The sequence below is a fragment of the Felis catus genome, chromosome B4, assembly GCF_018350175.1.
Source record: "Felis catus isolate Fca126 chromosome B4, F.catus_Fca126_mat1.0, whole genome shotgun sequence".
Taxonomy (NCBI): domain Eukaryota; kingdom Metazoa; phylum Chordata; class Mammalia; order Carnivora; family Felidae; genus Felis; species Felis catus.
Window position 1 is genome coordinate 42,076,467 of NC_058374.1, and position 20,204 is coordinate 42,096,670.

A 20,204-nucleotide genomic window follows, 5' to 3' on the forward strand; every position below is an offset into this window, starting at 1 on the left:
CTAGGAAGCCACTCAGACTTTGGAGGCGTTTCTGCCACTGGCCCCACAGCTAGGAGCCGCCGGAGTCCAGAATCCTTTCCGTCGAATAGATTGGGAAACGGTTATGAAGCGGAGGTGCAGGGGGGGAGTTCCACTAGGTTAAAGCGATTCGAAGTCTGGATTCTTAAGTACTCCTTGGTTTGAGGAGGAAGTGGGTGACCATTTCAAACGTGTGGAAGAGAAGAGAAATTGGAGGGCGTTACTTTGGAGCGCACACCCCTGCACAAAGCCATTTTAGGCAAGCACGGGGGCCGCCTCAGCGCTCAGCGTTTATTGCAGCGAATCACATCGTTCTCAAAAACTGCAGGGGGTGTGACCAGCTTGCCCAGCCAATCAGCTTTGGGTTCATTTGCATAGGTCCGAATCAAATGTTCACAAACTCTAGAAATGGATGATATAAACAAGTTTCTTTTTCCCTTATCTTTCCTTCTGAAAGTTATAGTGTTCCTCGTTGATTATACAGCAATCAGAATTAGAAAACTCGACACTGAGCTCACCCTCACCAATAGTGGCGTTCATGGATATCCCATGTTCTCTCCAGGCCACTTCCTGTAGTGTTACAGCTCTTTTAGAATTTGTCTAGCAGGTTTTCCGGTTTTTACCGGAAGACCCCCTCCACAATACGTTTTCAACAATAGAGCTACCTCGGTTCTCGGAGTGGTTTTCGCTTTTAGGTTTTTTTTTTTTTTTTTTTTCACCCCCCAATGGCATCGAGTCCAGCTGGGTCATCTCTCGTTTTAAGGCGTTTTGGCGTTTAGTATTACGCTGCACCGCGAGGCTTCCGGCTGTCGCTGATGCTGCTTCCCTTCCACCCCCGTCAGTTTCGGGAGTCGCTCTAGCAGGCTGATCGTTTTTCCCGTGCATTTCCTTGGTTCGGCTGCACGTGCAGCTTTTGTTACCCTATGGCGTCCGCCTCGGCCCAACCTGCGGCCCTGAGTGCCGAGCAAGCCAAGGGTGAGAAGCATTCTAGCCACCGGGTGGGCTTCCTGTTGGAGAAGGGCGCGGGCGGAGGGTACGGAGCGAGAGGTGTAGTTGCGCCGCCGGGAAATGGGAGCACAGGATACCATCTTTCTCTCTCCCCCAAAAGGGGTCCTTGCCCCTAGAGCGAGGGAATCTAGGCCGAGTTTATCGGGTTACTATGGCTTCAGCCCACTAATTCCCTGCCCTCTTCCCTGCGCTTTCGGTTGGGCCCGCCGGCCATGCTCTGACGCCTACCCGGGGATGCATCTGCCGCACAGTGGTCCTGGCCGAGGTCATCCAGGCGTTCTCGGCCCCGGAGAACGCCGTGCGCATGGACGAGGCTCGGGACAACGCGTGCAACGACATGGGCAAAATGCTGCAATTCGTGCTGCCCGTGGCCACGCAGATTCAGCAGGAGGTTATCAAGGCCTATGGCTTCAGCTGCGACGGGGAAGGTGGGTCGGATGAGGGTCGGGGTGAGTGGGTCCGGGAGAGGGCGCTCGATCCATCGGGTCCCTGAGCCGTCCTCCCTCATCTTGCCACACGGAGGCAGCCACAATCTGACGAACAGTATTGGCGGGCAGAGCCAAGGGTCTCCTGTGAACTTGTGCCAGGCGAAGTCTTAAATGCTGTTTGCAGTTACCCGTAATTATACTGTTACCCCATTTTAAGATGAGGGAACAGACTCTAGCAGTAAACTAAGTGCCTGAGGTCACAGCAGAGCTGGACTGGAACCCCCTTCCGATAGCTCTAGTTGGATGTCTGCGTGACAGTGCACTTGTGCAGCCCCTCCAACGTGTTTTAGCTAGTCTCTTTTGGAGGGGTTGGCTGGCTAATTTCCTTGATGAGATCATGGTGTTCCCCAAAGGTGCTTATTGATTCAGCCCAGTTGGCCCATGGCCCTCCTGTGTCCAGGTTATAGACTTGAGATCTTGTGGATGTTCATGCTTCAGGTTCTTGTGACTAAATTGCTAAAATGTTTCACCTGATCATGAGACACACACTGCTTTGGGATATTTCATTCAGTGCATCCCATCCAGTTGTGATGGGTATAGACCTGGAAATGGTTCACCCAAAGGACACAGGGCAGAGGACTGCTTGTGTCTTATTTTGTAGACCGCTCCCTGACTAGAGGGGGAGCAACCAGTGACTCAGGCTCAAGCTGCCCCCTCCTGATGTCTGGGGCACACTTGTCCCCTGGGGGTGTGGGTTGACGCTCCACTTCCCCTTGCAGGTGTCCTTAAGTTTGCCCGCTTGGTCAAGTCTTATGAAGCCCAGGATCCCGAGATTGCCAGCTTGTCGGGCAAGCTGAAGGCGTTGTTCCTGCCACCCATGACATTGCCGCCCCACGGGCCTGCTCCCGGTGGCAGCGTGGCTGCCTCCTGAGGGTCGGCCCTCCCCTGGGACACTGCCCAGGAAGGGAAGACCTTGATGTTCCAGAGGATAATAAACATGCCTGTGACTTAGCCTCAGTGTCAGTCTTTTGTGACCCTGACAACCTCCACCGCTTGGCCCCAGGTTCCCTCTGCCATTCCAGGCTGCTTCAACTCCCTGTCCAGATCCTTCCTAGGTTCCTGCTGGGCCCAACTCTGCCTGCTCCAGGGCACGGTGGGAGGAAGGACTTGCCCCTTAACACCCTGGATGGGTGGGTGGTCGGGCCTGCACAGGTGGCACCTCTTCTTCCTGGGTTTTTCCTGAGGCCCCCTGGCTTGTGTGTGTGTGCTGGGAGGCTCCCCTATTGGTTGGTGTTCCCTTGGCCAGGGTTACTTCCTGGTCTTTGCCTCCACCCGCCCTCCCTCCAGCTGCTCTGTCAGCTTGAGCTCCAGGTGGAGCTCCAAGTGGCTCCTCCCCTCCCAAAGGAAGGAGGCCAGGACGACGGCCCTGGACTACCCAGCGGGGCTGGAGGTAGAGTCCGGCCTCTGTGGGCAGTCTGAGGCCAGCCCCGCCCACCTGTCCCTTTTTCAGGGATCACTAGTCAGGGGGCTCGTCGTCGTCGCTGTGGTGCCATTGGCCTGGAGGGCTGCATCAAGGAGGAAGTAGCTGAGTTCCCAGTGTTCTTCCTCACCTGTTTGGGCTACTGTGCACAGCTGCGCCCAGGCTCGGCCCCACCCCTTGTGGCCCTCTGCCTGTGACTCCCCCATCCCTCTGGGGAGATGCTGTCCGGTGGGTAAGTCCCCGGCTCCACCTGGCCGCCACGGCCTCCTCTTAGTTTGGGAGAGAGGGGCAGGGAGGGTTCTTGCTCATTCCTGGCAGGTGTGCGACCATAAGGGCGATCTACTTCCTGTCCCTCCCTCAAGATTTGAGGAACTCTAGGCTCATTCATGCCCCTCTGCCCCCTCCTCCTTTTCTCTGTCTAGCGCGTTTCCCCCGACCAGATGTGTATTTATTCTCTCCATTGCATGTTTCCCTTCACTCTCTGGCCTCCTGCTTCTGCTGTCTGCTTACCAGAAACCCTGGGTCGCCCACATCATCTGAAACATAACGTGTCTGGGAGGCAGACCTGAGAAAGCTCCCCCTTCTTCCCATGTAACTTCCCAATGTCTGGTGTTCATTCTACTTTCCTTCGGTGCCCCTCTGCGTCCCCCTCCCATGCATCATTCATTCAACAGATGCAGGCGGGGCACCTGTGCCAGGTACCTTTTACGGTGCTGGCAATGATGGAGTGAAGAAGATGGGGTCCTTGCCCCCACGGAGCTTCATTCCAGTGGGAGGCAGCAGACTACACAAAGAACCCAGTAAATAGGACAGTTTTAGATTCTCAGGAGTGTTCTGCAGAAACGTGAAAACAGCTTCAAGTGTTTGCTAGCAAGTGACCGGGGGTGGCGTCACTAACTGGAGGGATCCAGGAGGGCTTTCCTGAAGAGGTGACATGTGCCCTGAGAGCTGGATGTGAGGAAGAGCCAGTCATGTGGTGACCAAGAGTCCAGCACCCCTGAGCAGAGGCCCTCCTGTGGGGACAAAGGAAACAGGAAACAGGGTGCCCCAAGCAGAGTAAAGCAGTGGGGAGGGAGGCGTGGACCCACAACTTCACATGCGGTCAGGATGGTGTGTCCGTGTGTGGGTATTTGCACCGGGCCGGGTATGTGTGTAGATGGCCGAGGATGCGTGGGACTGTTTGTGTTTGTATATGTGTGTCCTGTGTGTGTGACAAGCTGAGTGTGTGTGTGTAAAAACAGGAGCTGAACTTGGGATCAGGCATGTACGTGGCTGTCGATGAGCTTGTTTACTCGACACAAACTCTGCATGAGGTGGCGTGCTAGCCTTTGAACATTCGAAGGTTGGCAAGATTGGCTGTGGACCCCACTGTGGCAGGGCCGACTCCGCAGACGCTCTTGCTGCCCCTGGCTCCGGGAAGGAGTTCATGGTCTTTTGACGGGGCTCAAAGTCCAGGACTCAAGGGATGGTCGGTATTAGGTCATACGGTAAACAGACCAAGCTTCCCAGGTACCAGAAAGAAGGGGGAGGCGGGGAGAGCCCCTTTTGGGGGGGGGGGGAGAATTGATGTTTGATATTTCGAAAAGTGATAAAGTAGTCATCGTAGGAAAAATACTTCAGTTCAGCTTTAACACTTTGTTACTATTTTTCCTTAGTGTTTATTGAGGTCTAGCATACAGAATGCACATGAATGTTAAGCGTACGGCCTGATGAATGTCACATTTACATACACCTGTGTGTATACCACCCTGATTAAGACGTAGAGCATTCCCAGCACCCCAGTTGTTCCCCAGAAATTGCCGCCTCCCAGTCAATTTATTCATTTTTATAAAGGTAATACATACCCACATGCTACAACATTCAAAACGATATAAGGGAAAGAAGACATCCAGATGGCCAACAGACACATGAAAAGATGCTCAACATCACTGATCGTCAGGGAAATGCAAATCAAAACCACAATGAGATACCACGTTACACTTGTCAGAATGGCTAGAGTCAGAAAGACCAGAGATAACAAGTGTCGATGAGGATGTGGAGAAAAGGGAGCCCTCGCGCACTGTTGGTGGGAATGAAAATTGGCGCAATCGCTGTGGAAATCGGTATGGAGTTTGCTTAAATAATTAGAAGTAGAAACACCATTTGATCTAATGACCCCACTTCTGAGCATTTACGCAAAGAAAATGAAAATGCTAACTCGAAAAGATATCTGCACCCCTGTATTCATTGCGGCATTGTTTACAGTAGCCAAGGAATGGAAGCAGCCCAAATGTTCATAGACAGATGAATGGATAAAGAAGATGTGGTATATATATACAATGGAATGTTACTCTGCCATAAAAAAAAAATCTTGCCATTTGTGACAACATGGATGGATCTAGAGGGTATTGTACTAAGTGAAAGAAGAGAAAGACAAAGACTATACGATTTCACTTATATGTGAAACCTACAAAACAAAACAGGGGCGCCGCCTGTCACAATTGGAAGAACATGTGACTCTGATCTCAGGGTCGCGAGTGTGAGCCCCACACTGGGTGTAGACATTACTTTAAAAAAAATCTTAAGGGGCGCCTGGGTGGCTCAGTCAGTTAAGCACCCGACTTCGGCTCAGGTCATGATCTCACAGCTCGTGAGTTCGAGCCCCCCGTCTGGCTCTGTGCTGACAGCTCGGAGCCTGGAGCCCGCTTCAGATTCTGTGCCTCCCTCTCTCTCTGCCCCAACCCACTCGCATTCTGTCTCTGTTTCTCTCAAAAATAAATAAACATTTAAAAACATTTTTTAAAAATCTTAAAAAAACAAAAACAACCAACAACAAACACCCAACTAGCAGAAACAGACCTATGAACACAGAGAGTAAGATGATGGTCGCCAGAGGGGAGGCGGGTGGGAGGGGGCAAAATGGATGAAGTAGAGTAGGAGGTGGAGGCTTCTAGTTACGGATAGAATAAATCATGGGGATGAAAGGTACAGCATAGGGAATACAGTCAGTTGTGTTGTAATAGTGTTGTGTGGTGACAGATGGCGGCTATGCTTGTGAGCAGAGCATAATATATAGAGATGTCGAATCACTATGTTTTACACCAGAAACTAATGGAACGTTGTGTGTCAATTACCCTTCCGTTAAAAAAACAGGTACAAGGGAGAGGTGAATGTCCCTCCCAGCCCTCTCCTCCGGCCACCTAGTTTCTTTCCTTAGGGGAAGCCACCAGTACGAGAGCTTTCTGTGTGCCCTTTGTTAGATTGCTTCCCTCGTTTTGGTTTGGCGTGTTGTGTTTGTCTGTGGGATTACACACAGGGAGCATCGTGAACTTCTAGTGTGTAGGGCTTCTCGAGGTCATCCAGCCCTGAGAATATCAGTCGATGGCAGGGACCTCAGTCCCCAGGAGACAGGCCCCTGGTTAGAGTCCTGAGCTCTGGCTAATTCAGAGCCGCCCCCTTGACAAGAACCTATGGCCCAGGTATAGGGTGGAAGGACCCCAGGGGGCGTGGAAGCTCTACCCCCACCTGCTTTCCCAGCTCTGCTTCCCCTTGCATTCTGTTCCTTGGCTCCACTGGCTGGTTAGGGCACAGAGGGACAAGAAGTAGAAAAGGTGTATGTTTGACAGCTGCTATTTTGTCCATCCCAGTGCCCCAGTGGTACCTCTTCAGATGTGTAGGTCAGAGGAGGCGAGGGCACCTCTCCCTTTGTAAGCATCTGCTTGGCCGTGACTGTTAGGAAGTGTCCCCTTCCCTGCAACCCCCAGTGGACAGGAGGTCCCGACCTCTGTTCTTTGAAGCCCTAAGGCCTGGCATACAGGAGCTGAAATCACTGACCTTGGAACCCCTGTGGGGTTCATCCCGGCACCGCCACTTAACTGACTGCCTAACCTCAGGCAAGTTCCCTACCTTCCCTGAGCCTCAGGTTCCTTGTCTGTAAAATGGAGATAAAGATAGCGCCTGCTTCGTTAGGGCTCTGATGAGGGATAAATCAGATAAGGCACATAAATGACATGAGAGCGTTGTGGCTGTCACCGTTATTTTTTTTTAGTGTTTATTTATGTATTTATTTATTTGAGAGAGAGAGCACGCAAGCAAGTGAGTCAGGGTGGGGGGCAGAGAGAGAGGGAGACTGAGAATCCCAGGCGGGCTGCGCGCTGTCAGTGCAGAGCCCGATGTGGGGCTCCAACTCCACGAACCGTGAGATCATGACCTGAGCCGAAAGCAAGAGTTGGACGCTTAACCAGCTGAACCACCCAGGCGCCCCTCAGTGTCACCATTATTATTAGCTTGGACCAGGGAAGGCTGTGCGACGCGGCTGGTGGAGGAGGAAGGGTTGGCATGTGACTGCGAGTGGGCTCCCGTTTACGAAGCCCGGTCTTCGCCTGTAGGCTGCAAGGCACATTTGCGTCCTTCTTTCTTGTGTCGTCACCCTTGCGGAGTGCCATGCTCCTGGGGCCTTTGATGGCAGACGACGTGTGGGAAGTGGGCCCCCTCCCCACCCCCACTGCCACCCTGCTCTGCTTCTCTTCTGCGCTCTGCTCCAAAACGAGAAGTACAGTGAGTTCCCCCAAGGGGTCGGCCGCGCCCCTTCCTGTCCCCGCCCTGCCGGCTGTCCCAGGCCAGTGGAGTGGCAGCCCCAGAACCAGGACCGCCAGGGCTGTGAGGCGGCCTGGGCGCTGGGAGTTGGCGGCCTGCCTGGGCTCACCAGCACATCTCATTCCCTGCACCCCCTTCCTCTCAGGGAGCCCCCAGGATGGTGAGGTAAGGTCCCGGGAACCAGGGTAGACAGGAGGCGAGGGTGCCCTGCGGCCGGAGGGACCTCTCCTCACTGCCTTCCGGACCTGCAGGTGGTTTCACCGAGACCTCAGTGGGCTGGATGCAGAGACGCTGCTCAAGGGCCGCGGGGTCCATGGGAGCTTCTTGGCTCGGCCCAGTCGCAAGAACCAGGGCGACTTCTCCCTCTCCGTCAGGTAGGTGGCCCTCAATTCCAGCCAGGGCCCGCATGTTGCAACTCCGTTCTCGGTTCCAACCTCCCAGCCCCCAGCACCGGCATGTCCCCCATCCCCCCTCCGTGTCTACCCCGTCCCTGTGTGTGCCCCGTGCTCGGGACCCCAGCCCATCCCCCTCTCTGTCCCTACCTCTCCTCTTACACCCACTGGCCTCACCGTCTGGTGCCCCACAGGGTCGGGGATCAGGTGACCCACATTCGGATCCAGAACTCGGGAGATTTCTATGACCTGTACGGAGGGGAGAAGTTTGCGACACTGACGGAGCTGGTGGAGTACTACACACAGCAGCAGGGTGTCCTGCAGGACCGGGATGGCACCATCATCCACCTCAAGTACCCGCTGAACTGCTCCGACCCCACCAGCGAGAGGTGAGGGGCTTCATACCCTGACCCACCCCCGCGTGGAGGTGGGCTGCCTTCCCCCCCCCCACCCCGTCCCTGATTTTCCCATCCTTCCCGGGGCTCCGTGGGCCTCTTTCTTCCATGTGATCCTGGGCCTGTGTCTCGGGGCACTAACCCCTCATAGCCTTTCCCTCAACCCCTGAGAAAGCAGGGAACATCATCTTGCCCTTTTCCGGGGTCCCTGTCAGCTGGCCTCCCAGGCCTGCTCGTGATGCAGAGGCCTGGTGGCCGCCTTTCACAGTAGGCCAGCTCTGTTGTTAGAAAGCTCTTCCGTCTATGGAACCGAATCGGCCTTCGTTTAGCCACTCTCTCCCCCAGCACAGGTTGGTACACAGAGAGACGAATGTTGAGGAGGGGCAGAGGAGATTTGTATTTACGACGACATTTAATGCCTTATCTCAGCAACACAGTGATGACGGGTCTGCTTTGGGGGGCTTGGTAGAGCTTGACCAGAACACAGACCAGTTGAAAACTGTCCGATATGGTTGTGTGTGCAAGGGGCCTAGTACCTGGGCACAGGACACTCAAGGCATTTCTCCCCTGTCCCTTTGGCTTCAAAGATGTGGTCCCCACGACTGGGCAGGCTGCTCCCTATGTGGTCTCCCTAAAGCGTGGGGGGGGGTGGGGTGGAGGACCAGAACATTCGGCATTACACCATGGCTCACTTTAGTGGCTGTATCTCAATGACAGCTCCATTAAAGTGAAGGGCAGCCCAATAACTCTAAGGGATTTTTTGTTTTTGTTTTTGTTGTTGTTTTTTTACACTCCTGGGGCCAAGCCAACTTGCCCTTGTCCTGTATTTGGGTGTTGATTGTTGAAATGATTGTGAATCTTGATTCTGTCCGTTTTCGGTCTTTCCGAGATGCGTGCCTCCCAACTCACATCAGTATTTTTGTTCAAGTCACTGATTCAGAGTTAGAACTGGGTGAGGCTGAGGTGAAGGCCCCGGGGCCCACCGCTGGGCACCACTCACCAGCCAACATGAAGCCGCTCATCCATTTGCCTTGAAGCCACCTCTTCTAGGCGCGAAGCCCAAGCATGGATGACTTTGCTCATGGTGGCCCTCCTTGGTCCTTATTGGGTATCTGCTCCCTCTCGTTCTTTTCCTATGCCCCGCCTGCAACGTTAAGGGGCCTTTGCCACCTAGACCCTCTTGAACTCAGCGCGGTACCTCTCTTTCTCCTTGCCCAAAGCCGGCATCTTCCCTGCAGGAGGATGGGTTGCTGGAGGCCCTGGAGAAGCAGTAGGTTGTGGATGGAGCTAGAAGAGGGAAGGAGCAGCTGAGCAGACCCCCTGGGGAGGAGGCTGGGGCCTGGCTTCAAATGGCTTGGGAGAAGGGGGAGAAGGGCAGAGCTGGGGGCTGGGGGGCAGGGAAGGATGGAGGGAATCCAGGCCAGGGAAACTGACTCCAAGAGGCCCTTTGGGTGACCCACGCCAGGACGCCAGCATGCCTGGCTCACCCCTGACCCTGGGATTGCGTGGGGGAGGCTCCTTCTCCAAACCTCCCTTTGTGTTCCCAGCCCTGGCCCGCTGCCTCTCCTCCTCCCCTCCTCCGAGGAAATTTGCATTTGTCCCGCCAATGGCTAGCTCTCTGCCTATGGTCAGCCTGACATTTGCATGGAAACTTCCTCATCCTGGGCCAGGGGGACGAGGGTCAGCCCCCTCCCCACTGCCTGGGGGGGCCCTGGTCTATCCCTGATTGGTGGGACAGGGTGGCCTGGGGTGCTGCTTGGGGACAGGGAGGGAGCGAGGTGGGGCAAGACAGACTGGTCCCCCCCTCCTCCCCCCATCCCTGCGGTTGGAAAATGCCCCCTCCCCTGGTCCCTGGGCTGAGGAAACCTCACACCCTCACTTCTCACTCTCTCCCCAGAAGGAGTTTTGTGTTTTTTCCATCACGTGGTTTCCTGTGGGGCTGGGCATTGTGGGGCTACAGTTTCCTCCTGGGAAGGGGGTGTGCTTTGGGGAAAGGTCCTAGTTCCGCTTTCTGCCCTTCTGAGCCCCTCTGAGCCCCAGCCTCTCCTTCAGTGATGTCACCCTGGACACCTCAGAGCCCCCCACACCCCTGTTTCCCCAGCAGGGTTGTCTGTCTTCCCTGCCACCCAGGGGGGAGTTGTCCCCATCACGACTCCCTTGTGACTTCCCTCTCTCCCAATCTCCACTGCTCTCTGCGCAGAGTTTGGCCTCTGTGCTTCTCTTGGTCCCCCTCCTCTTTCCCTAGCTCAGCCCTGGCTTTCATGGAGACCCTCCCTCGGTTTCTCCCCTACAGTTGTTCTGGATGTGGCCTGCCTCTCTGCCTCTGTCTCATGCTCTCAGAGGCGGGCCTGGCTACCACCCAAGGGCCTTGGGCCCAGCTTCAGGCTCCTTATCTGTAAAGTGGGATCGTACCTACCTCTCAACATTTTTGTGAGAGCAGTGGACCCAACTATGGCGGTGGGTTTGAAAGCATGTAGCACAGCGCCTGGCACATCGTAGTCACTCTATTTCCCTTTCTCTGTGAATGTCTCTGCTCAGTGCCTGCCCCTTGGCCTAGGGGTCACCTTCCCTGATGTTGCCTTCTATAGGTGGTACCACGGTCACATGTCTGGGGGGCAGGCAGAGACACTGCTGCAGGCCAAGGGTGAGCCCTGGACGTTTCTCGTGCGTGAGAGTCTCAGCCAGCCTGGAGATTTTGTGCTGTCCGTGCTCAGCGACCAGCCCAAGGCTGGCCCAGGCTCCCCACTCAGAGTCACTCATATCAAGGTCATGTGTGAGGTAAGGCAGCCGGGCAGCGGGGAAGGCATCCTGCCGGGGCTCCTGTCTATGCTCAAAGCCTCGGCAGTGGGGAGGATCAGCCTAGGCTTTGGTCCCAGGCTGGGGGTGTAGGGAGGGAGACTCAGGTCATGCAGAATGGCCTGACTTGGCATCCCTCAGGGTGGACGCTACACGGTGGGTGGCTCAGAGACCTTTGACAGCCTCACAGACCTGGTGGAGCATTTCAAGAAGACGGGGATTGAGGAGGCCTCGGGTGCCTTCGTCTACCTGCGGCAGGTGAGAGGGGCGGGCCTGGCAATCCCTCAGACCCAGGAGCTCTGTACTCTCAAGTGGGCGCTGACTTCTCACCTGTCCCCGCCCAGCCGTACTATGCCACTCGGGTGAACGCAGCTGACATTGAGAATCGGGTGTTGGAACTCAACAAGAAGCAGGAGTCGGAGGAGACAGCCAAAGCCGGCTTTTGGGAGGAGTTCGAGGTGCGTGGGGTCTCAGGCCCGTCCCCTCTCTCCCCACTTCATACACTGGTCTGCCCCGTCTTATCTCCGTGCGCGGATGGCCCTCCGGGGGCTGGCACTCAGTTTCCCCCTCTCGCCCCTCAGAGTCTGCAGAAGCAGGAGGTAAAGAACTTGCACCAGCGGCTGGAAGGCCAGAGGCCAGAGAACAAGAGCAAGAACCGTTACAAGAACATTCTTCCGTGTGAGCACCCTGCCCCCAGGCTGCCTTCATCCCTCCCACTTTCGGGCAGCGTCCATTCACCCAGGAGACTCCCCTTCCCCCAGCCAACCTCCCTCCATCTCATAAGGTCCCTACTCCCCGCCCCAGGAGGGTCCACCTCCTCACCCACACAACACGGCCTCCTTTCTGCAGAGGGAGCCTCCCCGCACTAGACATCCACCGCCCTCCTTCCTGAGACCTCCAACCCCGCTCCCCATGTGGATCCTCCGCCCCCACCTGCCCACAGTGCTCCGAGAGCCTCCTGGCCTCTAAGATAAGAATGGCCTGTGAGCTTAGGAAGGGTCTGACCCAGGGGCTGGTGAGTACCTGGCTGACCCAGGCCCATCTTGTTTCCTCCCTGCCCACCCCCAGTCGACCACACCCGAGTGATCCTGCAGGGACGTGACAGCAACATCCCTGGGTCCGACTATATCAATGCCAACTACGTCAAGGTCAGTGGCGCCTGCTGGTCACATGGGAGGAGAGGCTGGGCCCTGGGGATTCCCCATCTCACGGGGGTACTGGAGCCAGAGACGCGTAGCAAAGTTAGGTGGTGAGGAGGGTGGTGGTGCAGGGGCTCACAGTCCTGGGATGCATCTCTCTACCCTTGCTTCCAGAACCAGCTGCTAAGCCCCGATGAGAACGCTAAGACCTACATCGCCAGCCAGGGCTGCCTGGAGGCCACAGTCAACGACTTCTGGCAGATGGCATGGCAGGAGAACACCCGCGTCATTGTCATGACCACCCGAGAGGTGGAGAAAGGCCGGGTAGGGCCAAGTCCCGTGCTGTCCCCTGATCCCCACCCCTTCCCCTCTCCCCTCCCCCCGCCCCAGTGCTTTGTTATCCATCGCCATTAAACCAAAGAAATGCCAGACGCCAGGGCAGAAAGTCCCCTCAGAGGGCAAAGTCCAACCCTTGTTGGGAAACTGAGGCACAGAGACACTCTTGGATAAGCACTGTCTCCCAGATCCCTGCTTCCAACCTGGGGCGCTCCTGACCACCAGACCCCGGTTTTAAGTGGGCTTTCTTCCTTTAAAAAAAAAATGTTTTTTTAAATGTTTGTTTATTTTTGAGAGAGAGAGAGAGAGAGAGAGAGCGAGAGAGTGCGAGTTGGCAAAGAGAGAGGGAGACACAGAATCTGAAGCAGGCTCCAGGCTCCAGCACAGGGCCTAACGTGGGGATCGAACTCATGAACTGCAAGATCAGGACCTGGGCCGAAGTCAGACACTTAACCGACGGAGCCACCCAGGCACCTCTTAAAGTGTCCGGAAGCAAACCTGCCTCCTGCCCCTCCCCCACCTGTCCCCATCCAAGCCACAGCCCTCCTGTCCTCCCTTGCCTCGTAAATCTCTCTGGAGTCTGCCCCTCACCCTTACCCCGCCACCCAGCCGGTATCCCTGCCTGTGGGCTGTGCCCTTCTACGGCACTTCTGCACTGGAGTCAAAGGGGTCCCGCCCAAAGCATACACTCCATCAGGCTGCTCCCTCTCTTGAACACCTTTCAGTGGCTCCCAGTTGTCTTCAGGTCACGCTCTGAGACCTGGCCGTCAAGGCGGGGTGACGTCGCTACGACACTCCCTGCCTCAGGTTTCCACGCCTTGGCATCAGCTCACTTTCTGCTAGGAAATGACTTCCTCTCTCTCTGCACTCTCTCTGCCGGACAGACTCCCTGTTTTTGAAGACCTAGCTCAAATGCTTCCTCCTCTGTGAAGCCACCTGTGATTTCCTCCGGAACCTGGAGGGAGGATTGGTCTCTCCCTCTACCCTGATCCCGAGTGGCTCTGTTAACCCCGTTCGCCTCTCTGTGACCTCCTAGAGGCGCAGGGGCAGAGACCGTGTCTTCGCTGTGTCTGCGACTCCAGCCTGGTCTCCGCAACTTCACGCACAACGTGCGCACCTGCAGATGTTTCCCGAATGAATTGCAAGGTTGAGTGGCTGGTCAGGTCTCACCGCCTCTTGGTGGCTGAGCCAAGACTGGATCCTGTCTCTGACTCTCGGCCAGTTCATCCATTCGTCCAACAAATGTTGCTGACGGGGCCAGCGCCAGGGACCCAGGACCTCGCAAAGGGCCTGGAACAGGCCCCTGTGTGTCGCTTCTGTGCCTCACGCCTCACCTCCACCCTCCCTTTTCAGAACAAATGTGTGCCATATTGGCCAGAGGTGGGCACTCAGCGCGCTTATGGACCGTACACAGTAACCAATTGCGGGGAGCACGACACAGCTGAGTACAAACTCCGTACCTTGCAGGTCTCCCCGCTGGACAATGTGAGTGTCCCCTCCATCCTCGCCTCACTCCCGGGGCCCCTCCTGGGAGCTGCTCTCGTGTCTGGTTGGGTGGGACGAGGTGGTGTGTGGGAACAGAGGGCACTGGCCCCATGCACTCTGCCCAGGGGGACCTGGTTCGGGAGATCTGGCACTATCAGTACCTGAGCTGGCCTGACCATGGCGTCCCCAGCGAGCCTGGGGGTGTCCTCAGCTTCCTGGATCAGATCAACCAGCGGCAGGAGAGTCTGCCTCACGCGGGACCCATCATTGTGCACTGCAGGTGAGAACAATGATGAAGTTAGTAGTCGTGGTGGCCAGTAAATCCTGCTAAGGGTCGCGCGCTGCTCATCGTAAACACTGCTTTCCGAGCTAATGCATTTCACGCGTCCGTCCCCCTGATCCCAGCCTCATCCGGGCTCCTTGACGGCCCCAGACCCCTGTGGGAAACTTAAGCTTGAACCCACCCCACTGATTGATCCTGTGCCTGGGGGTGGCTTCTTCAGAGACTTCGAGACTTCCCTGGATGTACCGTCTCATCCAGCCCTGCCACATACAGATGAGAAAACAGGCCCAGCAGCTGGCCAGCTGGTCTGGGCGAGAGCCTGCACGGACACTCACAATAGACCTCGGTCCTGGTCATGTTGTTTCCTCACACGGGCCTACTCAGCGTATATATTTTCTCGGCCCCGAGCGTCTCCCATCTGGGGGCAGTGTGGCTCCCTACGTTTTCTCATTTTCCCCTCTGTAGCCCCCCGGGGCGCTTAGCCTTCTCTGCTTCTCCCTTCCCAGCTAGTGACCCCAGCTTGGCCTCCAGGGTTGCGTGGCGACGGGTGGTATCTCTTCCAGAGGGGCCCACGCATCACTAGCTCCACTGCAGAACCTCATGACGAGGAGACCCTGTTCCTGCTAAACGAGGAGGTGGGGGGACAGCAAGGAGGAGGTGGGTGGGGGGGGGCCCATCGGGCCTGAAGGGCAGAGTCCTGTAGATGGGCCTACCCAGCCCGCCTGGCCTGGGTGCATGGGAGGCAGTGGGTGCAGGTTCCTGGACAGAGACCGTAGTTTTAAATTTCAGTTCTGCTACTCACCGGCTGTGTGATCGTGGACAAATTGTTTGGTTACTCTGACTTGCAGATTCGTCTTCTGCAAATTCAGGATCTCCTATGGTTGCTCTGAGGGTGAAATGAGACCCCGTCACTGTGTCGGGAATACAGTGAATCCCGGAAGAAATGGGAGCTGTGAATGGTTTAATAACTCACAGCAGGAAGAGAATGGGGAACCGGGAGCCTGCTTTTACTGCTTCCCTACCCACTCCCTCCAAGTGACCCCAGGCTGCGAGGGCCTCACACTTCTTCCTTCTTCCCACCAGCAACTGCTTGTCCCGGGGCAGGGCTGGGTGGGCTGAAACCGGGGGTACCCCCCACGTGCCATCTAAGGGACTCTGCTCTGCCTCCAGGGGCAGGCCCATCGCCCACAACGACCCTCCTGCTACCCCCCTTCCACTTCTTGAAATCCCCATGGCCTTTATTTAGATGCTACAGGAAGGAAGTGGGTAAGGGGGGGGGTTATTTTTGACAATCTGGGTTTGAAATTAGACAGTGCAACTCAGGTCACCAGCCTGATGGGCCCAGCAAAGGGGGTGGGACTGCAGTCTCCGAGGGGTCCTGAGGTTCCCCAGGGCTGTTTGCCCAAGGGTGGTGGCACAGGGCGGGGAAGGGGACAGCCCTTACTGCGTGGCTCCCCCACCTCTCCACAGCTCCTGACCCCAGTGCCCTTTGTGCCCTGCTGTCTCTAGGGCTGCCCTTTCCCTGCCGTCAGGGTCTGAAAAAAAAAGAAAAAAAGGGAAACGAAGCCCTGCTTTAAAAAGCTCTAAATATAACTTTAGAAGGGCAGGGGCGGGGTGCAGGGAAGGCCTCATTCAGGCCAAGGGTGTGGGAGAGGGCCAGGGGAGGCCCGGAGTGCCTGTGGGGCAGGCAGGACCTTGATGGGGCTGGGGCTCCTAGATCCTCCAGAGTAGGGAGCAGCCCGCGGCGGGAATGAGGCGTCAAAGCAGGAAGTGGTGGCACGGGGAGATGGGGTGCAGCCGGCTGGCCTGGGAGCACTTGAGAGCCGGCCCGCCTACAAATCCCTGGGCTGAAGTGATGTGCGTGGGTGCGGAACCAGGGAAGCTTCCGCCTCGGGCCTGCCGGCCCTGTGACCCCGGGCGTGTTACCTCATCTGTCTGGAGCCTCAGTTTCTTCATGCTACCATGCTGGAGCTGAATGCCGGGGCTCCCCCTTCCCGGTGAGGCCTCTGACGGCGCCCCCTTCCCTCCCCAGCGCAGGCATTGGCCGCACGGGCACCATCATCGTCATCGACATGCTCATGGAAAGCATCTCCACCAAGGGTGAGCGGGACCCGTGGGAGACGCAGGTGGGTGGCTGGGTGAGCAGCCCCTCAGTCACCCCCTCCGCCTGAGCCTGAGGTCCAACCGCCATGCCTGCCCAGGGTTGGACTGTGACATCGACATCCAGAAGACCATCCAGATGGTGCGGGCGCAGCGCTCCGGCATGGTGCAGACCGAGGCGCAGTACAAGTTCATCTATGTGGCCATCGCCCAGTTCATTGAAACCACCAAGAAGAAGCTGGAGGTCATTCAGGTGTGTGTAGAGTGGGGACTGGCGGAGCTGTGGGGGGACGTGGGCATCACCTGGTCCCTGCTGGGACCACCGCCCTCCCACCACACCTCTGCCCACAGTCCCAGAAGGGCCGGGAGTCAGAGTACGGGAACATCACCTACCCCTTAGCCATGAAGAACGCCCATGCCAAGGCATCCCGCACCTCTTCCAAGTGAGTGACCCCCGCCTGCCACCTCCCAGCATCTACTCCCCCCTCCTCCTCCTCGGCCCGACCCTCCCTTTCCAGAGATGACAAGTGCTGCTGTCAGGGAGACCTGGGTTCAAGCTCAAGCTTGACTCTTACTACCTGTGTTCACAAGTGTTTCCTGGGTCGGGCCTATGTCTATGTCGGGCCTGTGCTGGGTACCAGTAGTATTCCTGGTGTAGAAGATGGAGCCTTTGCCCACAAGGAGCTTCTAGTCTAGTGAAAGGACAGTGACCAGGTCTCCTCTCTCCTGGCCTCAGTTTGTTCACCTGTGAAATGGGGTGGGCCAGACGGGGCCGCTGGAGCTGGGTAACCCTGCACGGTCTCCTGACCTGCGCCAACTGCCCACCCCACCCGCAGACACAAGGAGGATGTATATGAGAACTTGCACAGTAAGAACAAGAAGGAGGACAAGGTGAAGAAGCAGCGGTCGGCGGACAAGGAGAAGAGCAAGGGTTCCCTCAAGAGGAAATGAGGCGGGGTATGGCCCCTCTGCTTAGGGCTCCTCCTTGCCCTGCCCCCCAGTGTCGCCGGGTCCCGTGCTTTCCCCTGGATGGATGCGGTAGCTGCGGCCTTCCCCTGCCCTTCCCGGCCATTCCAGACCTTCCCGTTCCCCTTCCCCGGTTCGGTTCCAGCCACCCCCTTACTCCGTTCCTCCCTTCTCTTTGCAGCCTCAGCCCTGATCCCTGCAGAGGCCTCCGGTGGGCCAACCCACGGCCGGAACTGAGGAGCCCGCCCCCATTCTATTGTAATTTAAGTGGCTGTGTCCCTACTTCCCTCTTCCTGACCCTGTATATAGCCCTGCGAGACTCCAGGCAGCATCAGGCCCTATACTCTTGTAAATAAAGCCCCTAGGATCACTGTGTGTGGGTCTCTAACTGTGACTGCCTGGGCCTGGGGAGCTCAGAAGGGGACTGGGGGAGGGGGAGTGAGCAGGGAGGCGTGTGTGTGTGTGTGTGTGTGTGTGTGTGTGTGTGTACAAAAGCACAAAAGCTTGACTTTCACCTTTGACCTGACCTGGTTCTGGACTCTGCTTAACACACCAGGGGTGTGACCGTGGGCCAGATTCCTCAGTCTCTTCTTTAAAGTGGAGAATGATGAAAGGTTACAGCACAGGGAATATAATCAATGGTGCTGTAATGGCACCTTGCATGGTGACAGATGGCGGCTGCACTTGCGGTGAGAGCGTAGCATAACGTATAGACTTGTGGAATCGGTAATTGGTACACCCGAAGGCAATGGAACATTGTGTGTCGACTGTACCTCGGTTAAAAGAAAAAAAAAAAACCTATATATAAAATAAAATGGAGGATGATCCTGAGGGTGGTTGTGAAGATCATTGAGGTGAGGGATCAAGGTCGTAACTGGCAACAATAATTCATTACACGTTTGCCACGTGTCAGGCACTGTTTACAAGACTACACACTCATTCCTGTTTCACCGTGGGTGGCTGTGTCATTCCTGTTTCACCGTGGGGAAAACTGAGGCACGGGTAGGTCACATGACTTGCTCTCAGACACACAGCTACCGAGCAGTGAGGCTCTGAGATTTGAACTCGGGCCGTCTGTCTGCGGAGCACACACTCCTGGAGAGGCAGCCTTGGTCGCCCTGAAGGGACACAACCGCACTCCTCTAGCGCTGACTTCTAGATCTGAGAGCGGAGACCAGTACAAGCCAGGAAGCAGGGGCCTGGTGCCACCCACTGCCCCACCCCTCTCTGGGCTCCCGTGCGCCGTGCTCCTCCCTTGACGGGAGCCCCTACTGGCCTGGTGCTCCTGGGCAGTTTTATTTTTGTCCCCTCGGCCTTGCCCTGTGTCCAGGGTGGACTACCAAGGATCCCTTCTTTGTGTTAAGGCTTTATCTTGATTTGAATTAAGGCCCCTCTCCTGGCGAGTTAAGCCTGTGAGGGTCCCGCCCAGGAAGGCCCAGCTCCCTGCTGCAGGAGAGGCCGAGGGGTGGGCTGGCCCCTACTGTCATTCATTAGCATGTGCTTTACTTGAGTGTCCACTGTGTCACAGGCACTGGAGCAGTGCTGAGGGCATGATGTGAACAAGACAATTCCTGTTGGGGAGCTAGGAGACAAGCCCACAAACAGGAAATAAGTACGGACAGGTGTTAAGGATGCAAACAAAGGAGACTGAGAGGAAGCTGGGAGACCAAGGAGAGCTTGGATTGGGCCACACAATAGCTCCTGGAGCCATCGCCCTCCAGGGGGTGGGGGTGGGGTGGAGCGTCACCTGCCGCCTGGGTGGGGGGGCGGGGAGGACTCTTCTCTCCTGGCAACGCCTAGAGCTGCACAAAAGAAAGGCAGGTCCCACCCCTCTAACCACCCTAGGGCCAACTGCTCCGTAGGCTGGGACTTGCATCCAGGGCATTGAGGTGGGTCCAGGAGCAGCTCTGCCCCCGGGGTGCTCGGTCCGTTTCCCACAGAGCAGCAGGGGCGTTTCTCCCCACGGGATGGCTAGGAGGGCTGAAGGACAGCAGCTCAGTACTTTCACCAGCAGGGTAGGGTCAGTACTGCTGCTCCTGGCCAGCTCTGACCTTCTGGCAGGGGTGGGCTCCCCAACTTTAGGGCTGAGGACAGGGAGACACCCTGCTGGGGGGTTGAAGACACCCGTCAACAGGCAGGGATGCCCGGCAGGCGGAGGCACAACCCAATCCCTGCTGAGCTGACCCCTCGCTGACCTCAGGGCTGTCTGGCCTCGGAGGAAGGGGCTAGCGAGGGCAGGGGTAGCTGTGGGGAGCCCAGAGACATCCCCTCTCTTCCCCCCCCTGGAGACCAGGCTCCCTAGTGGAGGCTGGGGGGCAGAGGAGGTGGGTAGGAGAGGGGTGGCCTCCCTAGGGAAAGAGGCCTTTCCTCTAGGAAAGGGTGGGAGGCCTAGCGGGGTGGCCAGGCCTCAGAGGAGGTGCCTGCGGCTGGCCCTGGGAGGGAAGGGGTTAAGGCGGTGGGGGGGCAGCCTATGGCAGGAGGACACACCTGTGCGCAGGGGCGGCGGGCGGGGCCCAGGTGAGGAGCCTGCGCCGCCAGGCCCTGGAGAAGGAAGGAGGAAGAGTGGAGGCCCGGCGGGCGGGCTCTAGGCCGTTGAATCCTGGGCCTTGACTCCCCTTCCTCTCCCCGGCACTCACTCTGTGGGGGTCGGGCGGCCCCGGTGACAGGTAAAGGCCACTGGGAGAGGGATTCTGGGGCTGGGCCAGGAACCACCGAGTGGGGATGGAGACCGATGAAGCGGTGTGTGTGGGGGGATCAGGGACAAGCTGTGGGGGCGGCTGGGGAAGGGGCTCAGAGGTGAAGA

At 57.1% G+C, this 20,204-nt stretch overlaps 2 protein-coding genes and 1 non-coding gene across 5 annotated transcripts; all 3 read left to right on the plus strand.

The window, feature by feature from the left end:
- Positions 1-388: 388 nt before the first annotated feature.
- On the plus strand, positions 389-2,465 carry CB4H12orf57 (chromosome B4 C12orf57 homolog). The gene is made up of 3 exons (XM_003988345.6): positions 389-993; positions 1,278-1,454; positions 2,234-2,465. Exons 1-3 carry the CDS (start codon positions 942-944, stop codon positions 2,383-2,385), a joined length of 381 nt encoding a protein of 126 aa, XP_003988394.1. The 5' UTR covers positions 389-941; the 3' UTR covers positions 2,386-2,465.
- Positions 592-653, plus strand: LOC111561560. The gene has a single exon (XR_002744203.1). It is a non-coding gene; the product is annotated as a U7 small nuclear RNA (small nuclear RNA).
- A 418-nt stretch (positions 2,466-2,883) lies between the features above and the next one.
- Positions 2,884-17,776, plus strand: PTPN6 (protein tyrosine phosphatase non-receptor type 6). 3 transcript variants are annotated; one of them, XM_019834452.3, is made up of 16 exons: positions 2,899-3,166; positions 7,761-7,883; positions 8,096-8,290; positions 10,885-11,074; positions 11,234-11,350; positions 11,437-11,550; positions 11,674-11,770; positions 12,161-12,240; positions 12,406-12,555; positions 13,921-14,052; positions 14,178-14,332; positions 16,368-16,435; positions 16,537-16,688; positions 16,787-16,878; positions 17,272-17,392; positions 17,583-17,776. In XM_019834452.3, exons 1-15 carry the CDS (start codon positions 3,153-3,155, stop codon positions 17,384-17,386), a joined length of 1,794 nt encoding a protein of 597 aa, XP_019690011.2. In that variant the 5' UTR covers positions 2,899-3,152; the 3' UTR covers positions 17,387-17,392; positions 17,583-17,776. The 3 variants fall into 3 exon arrangements, with proteins under 3 accessions (XP_044917253.1, XP_019690011.2, XP_003988392.2); XM_003988343.6 differs by lacking the exon at positions 2,899-3,166 and adding an exon at positions 7,515-7,674; XM_045061318.1 differs by lacking the exons at positions 16,368-16,435; positions 16,537-16,688; positions 16,787-16,878; positions 17,272-17,392; positions 17,583-17,776 and adding an exon at positions 14,556-14,950 and having other exon boundaries at positions 2,884-3,166.
- The last annotated feature ends 2,428 nt before the right edge of the window (positions 17,777-20,204 follow it).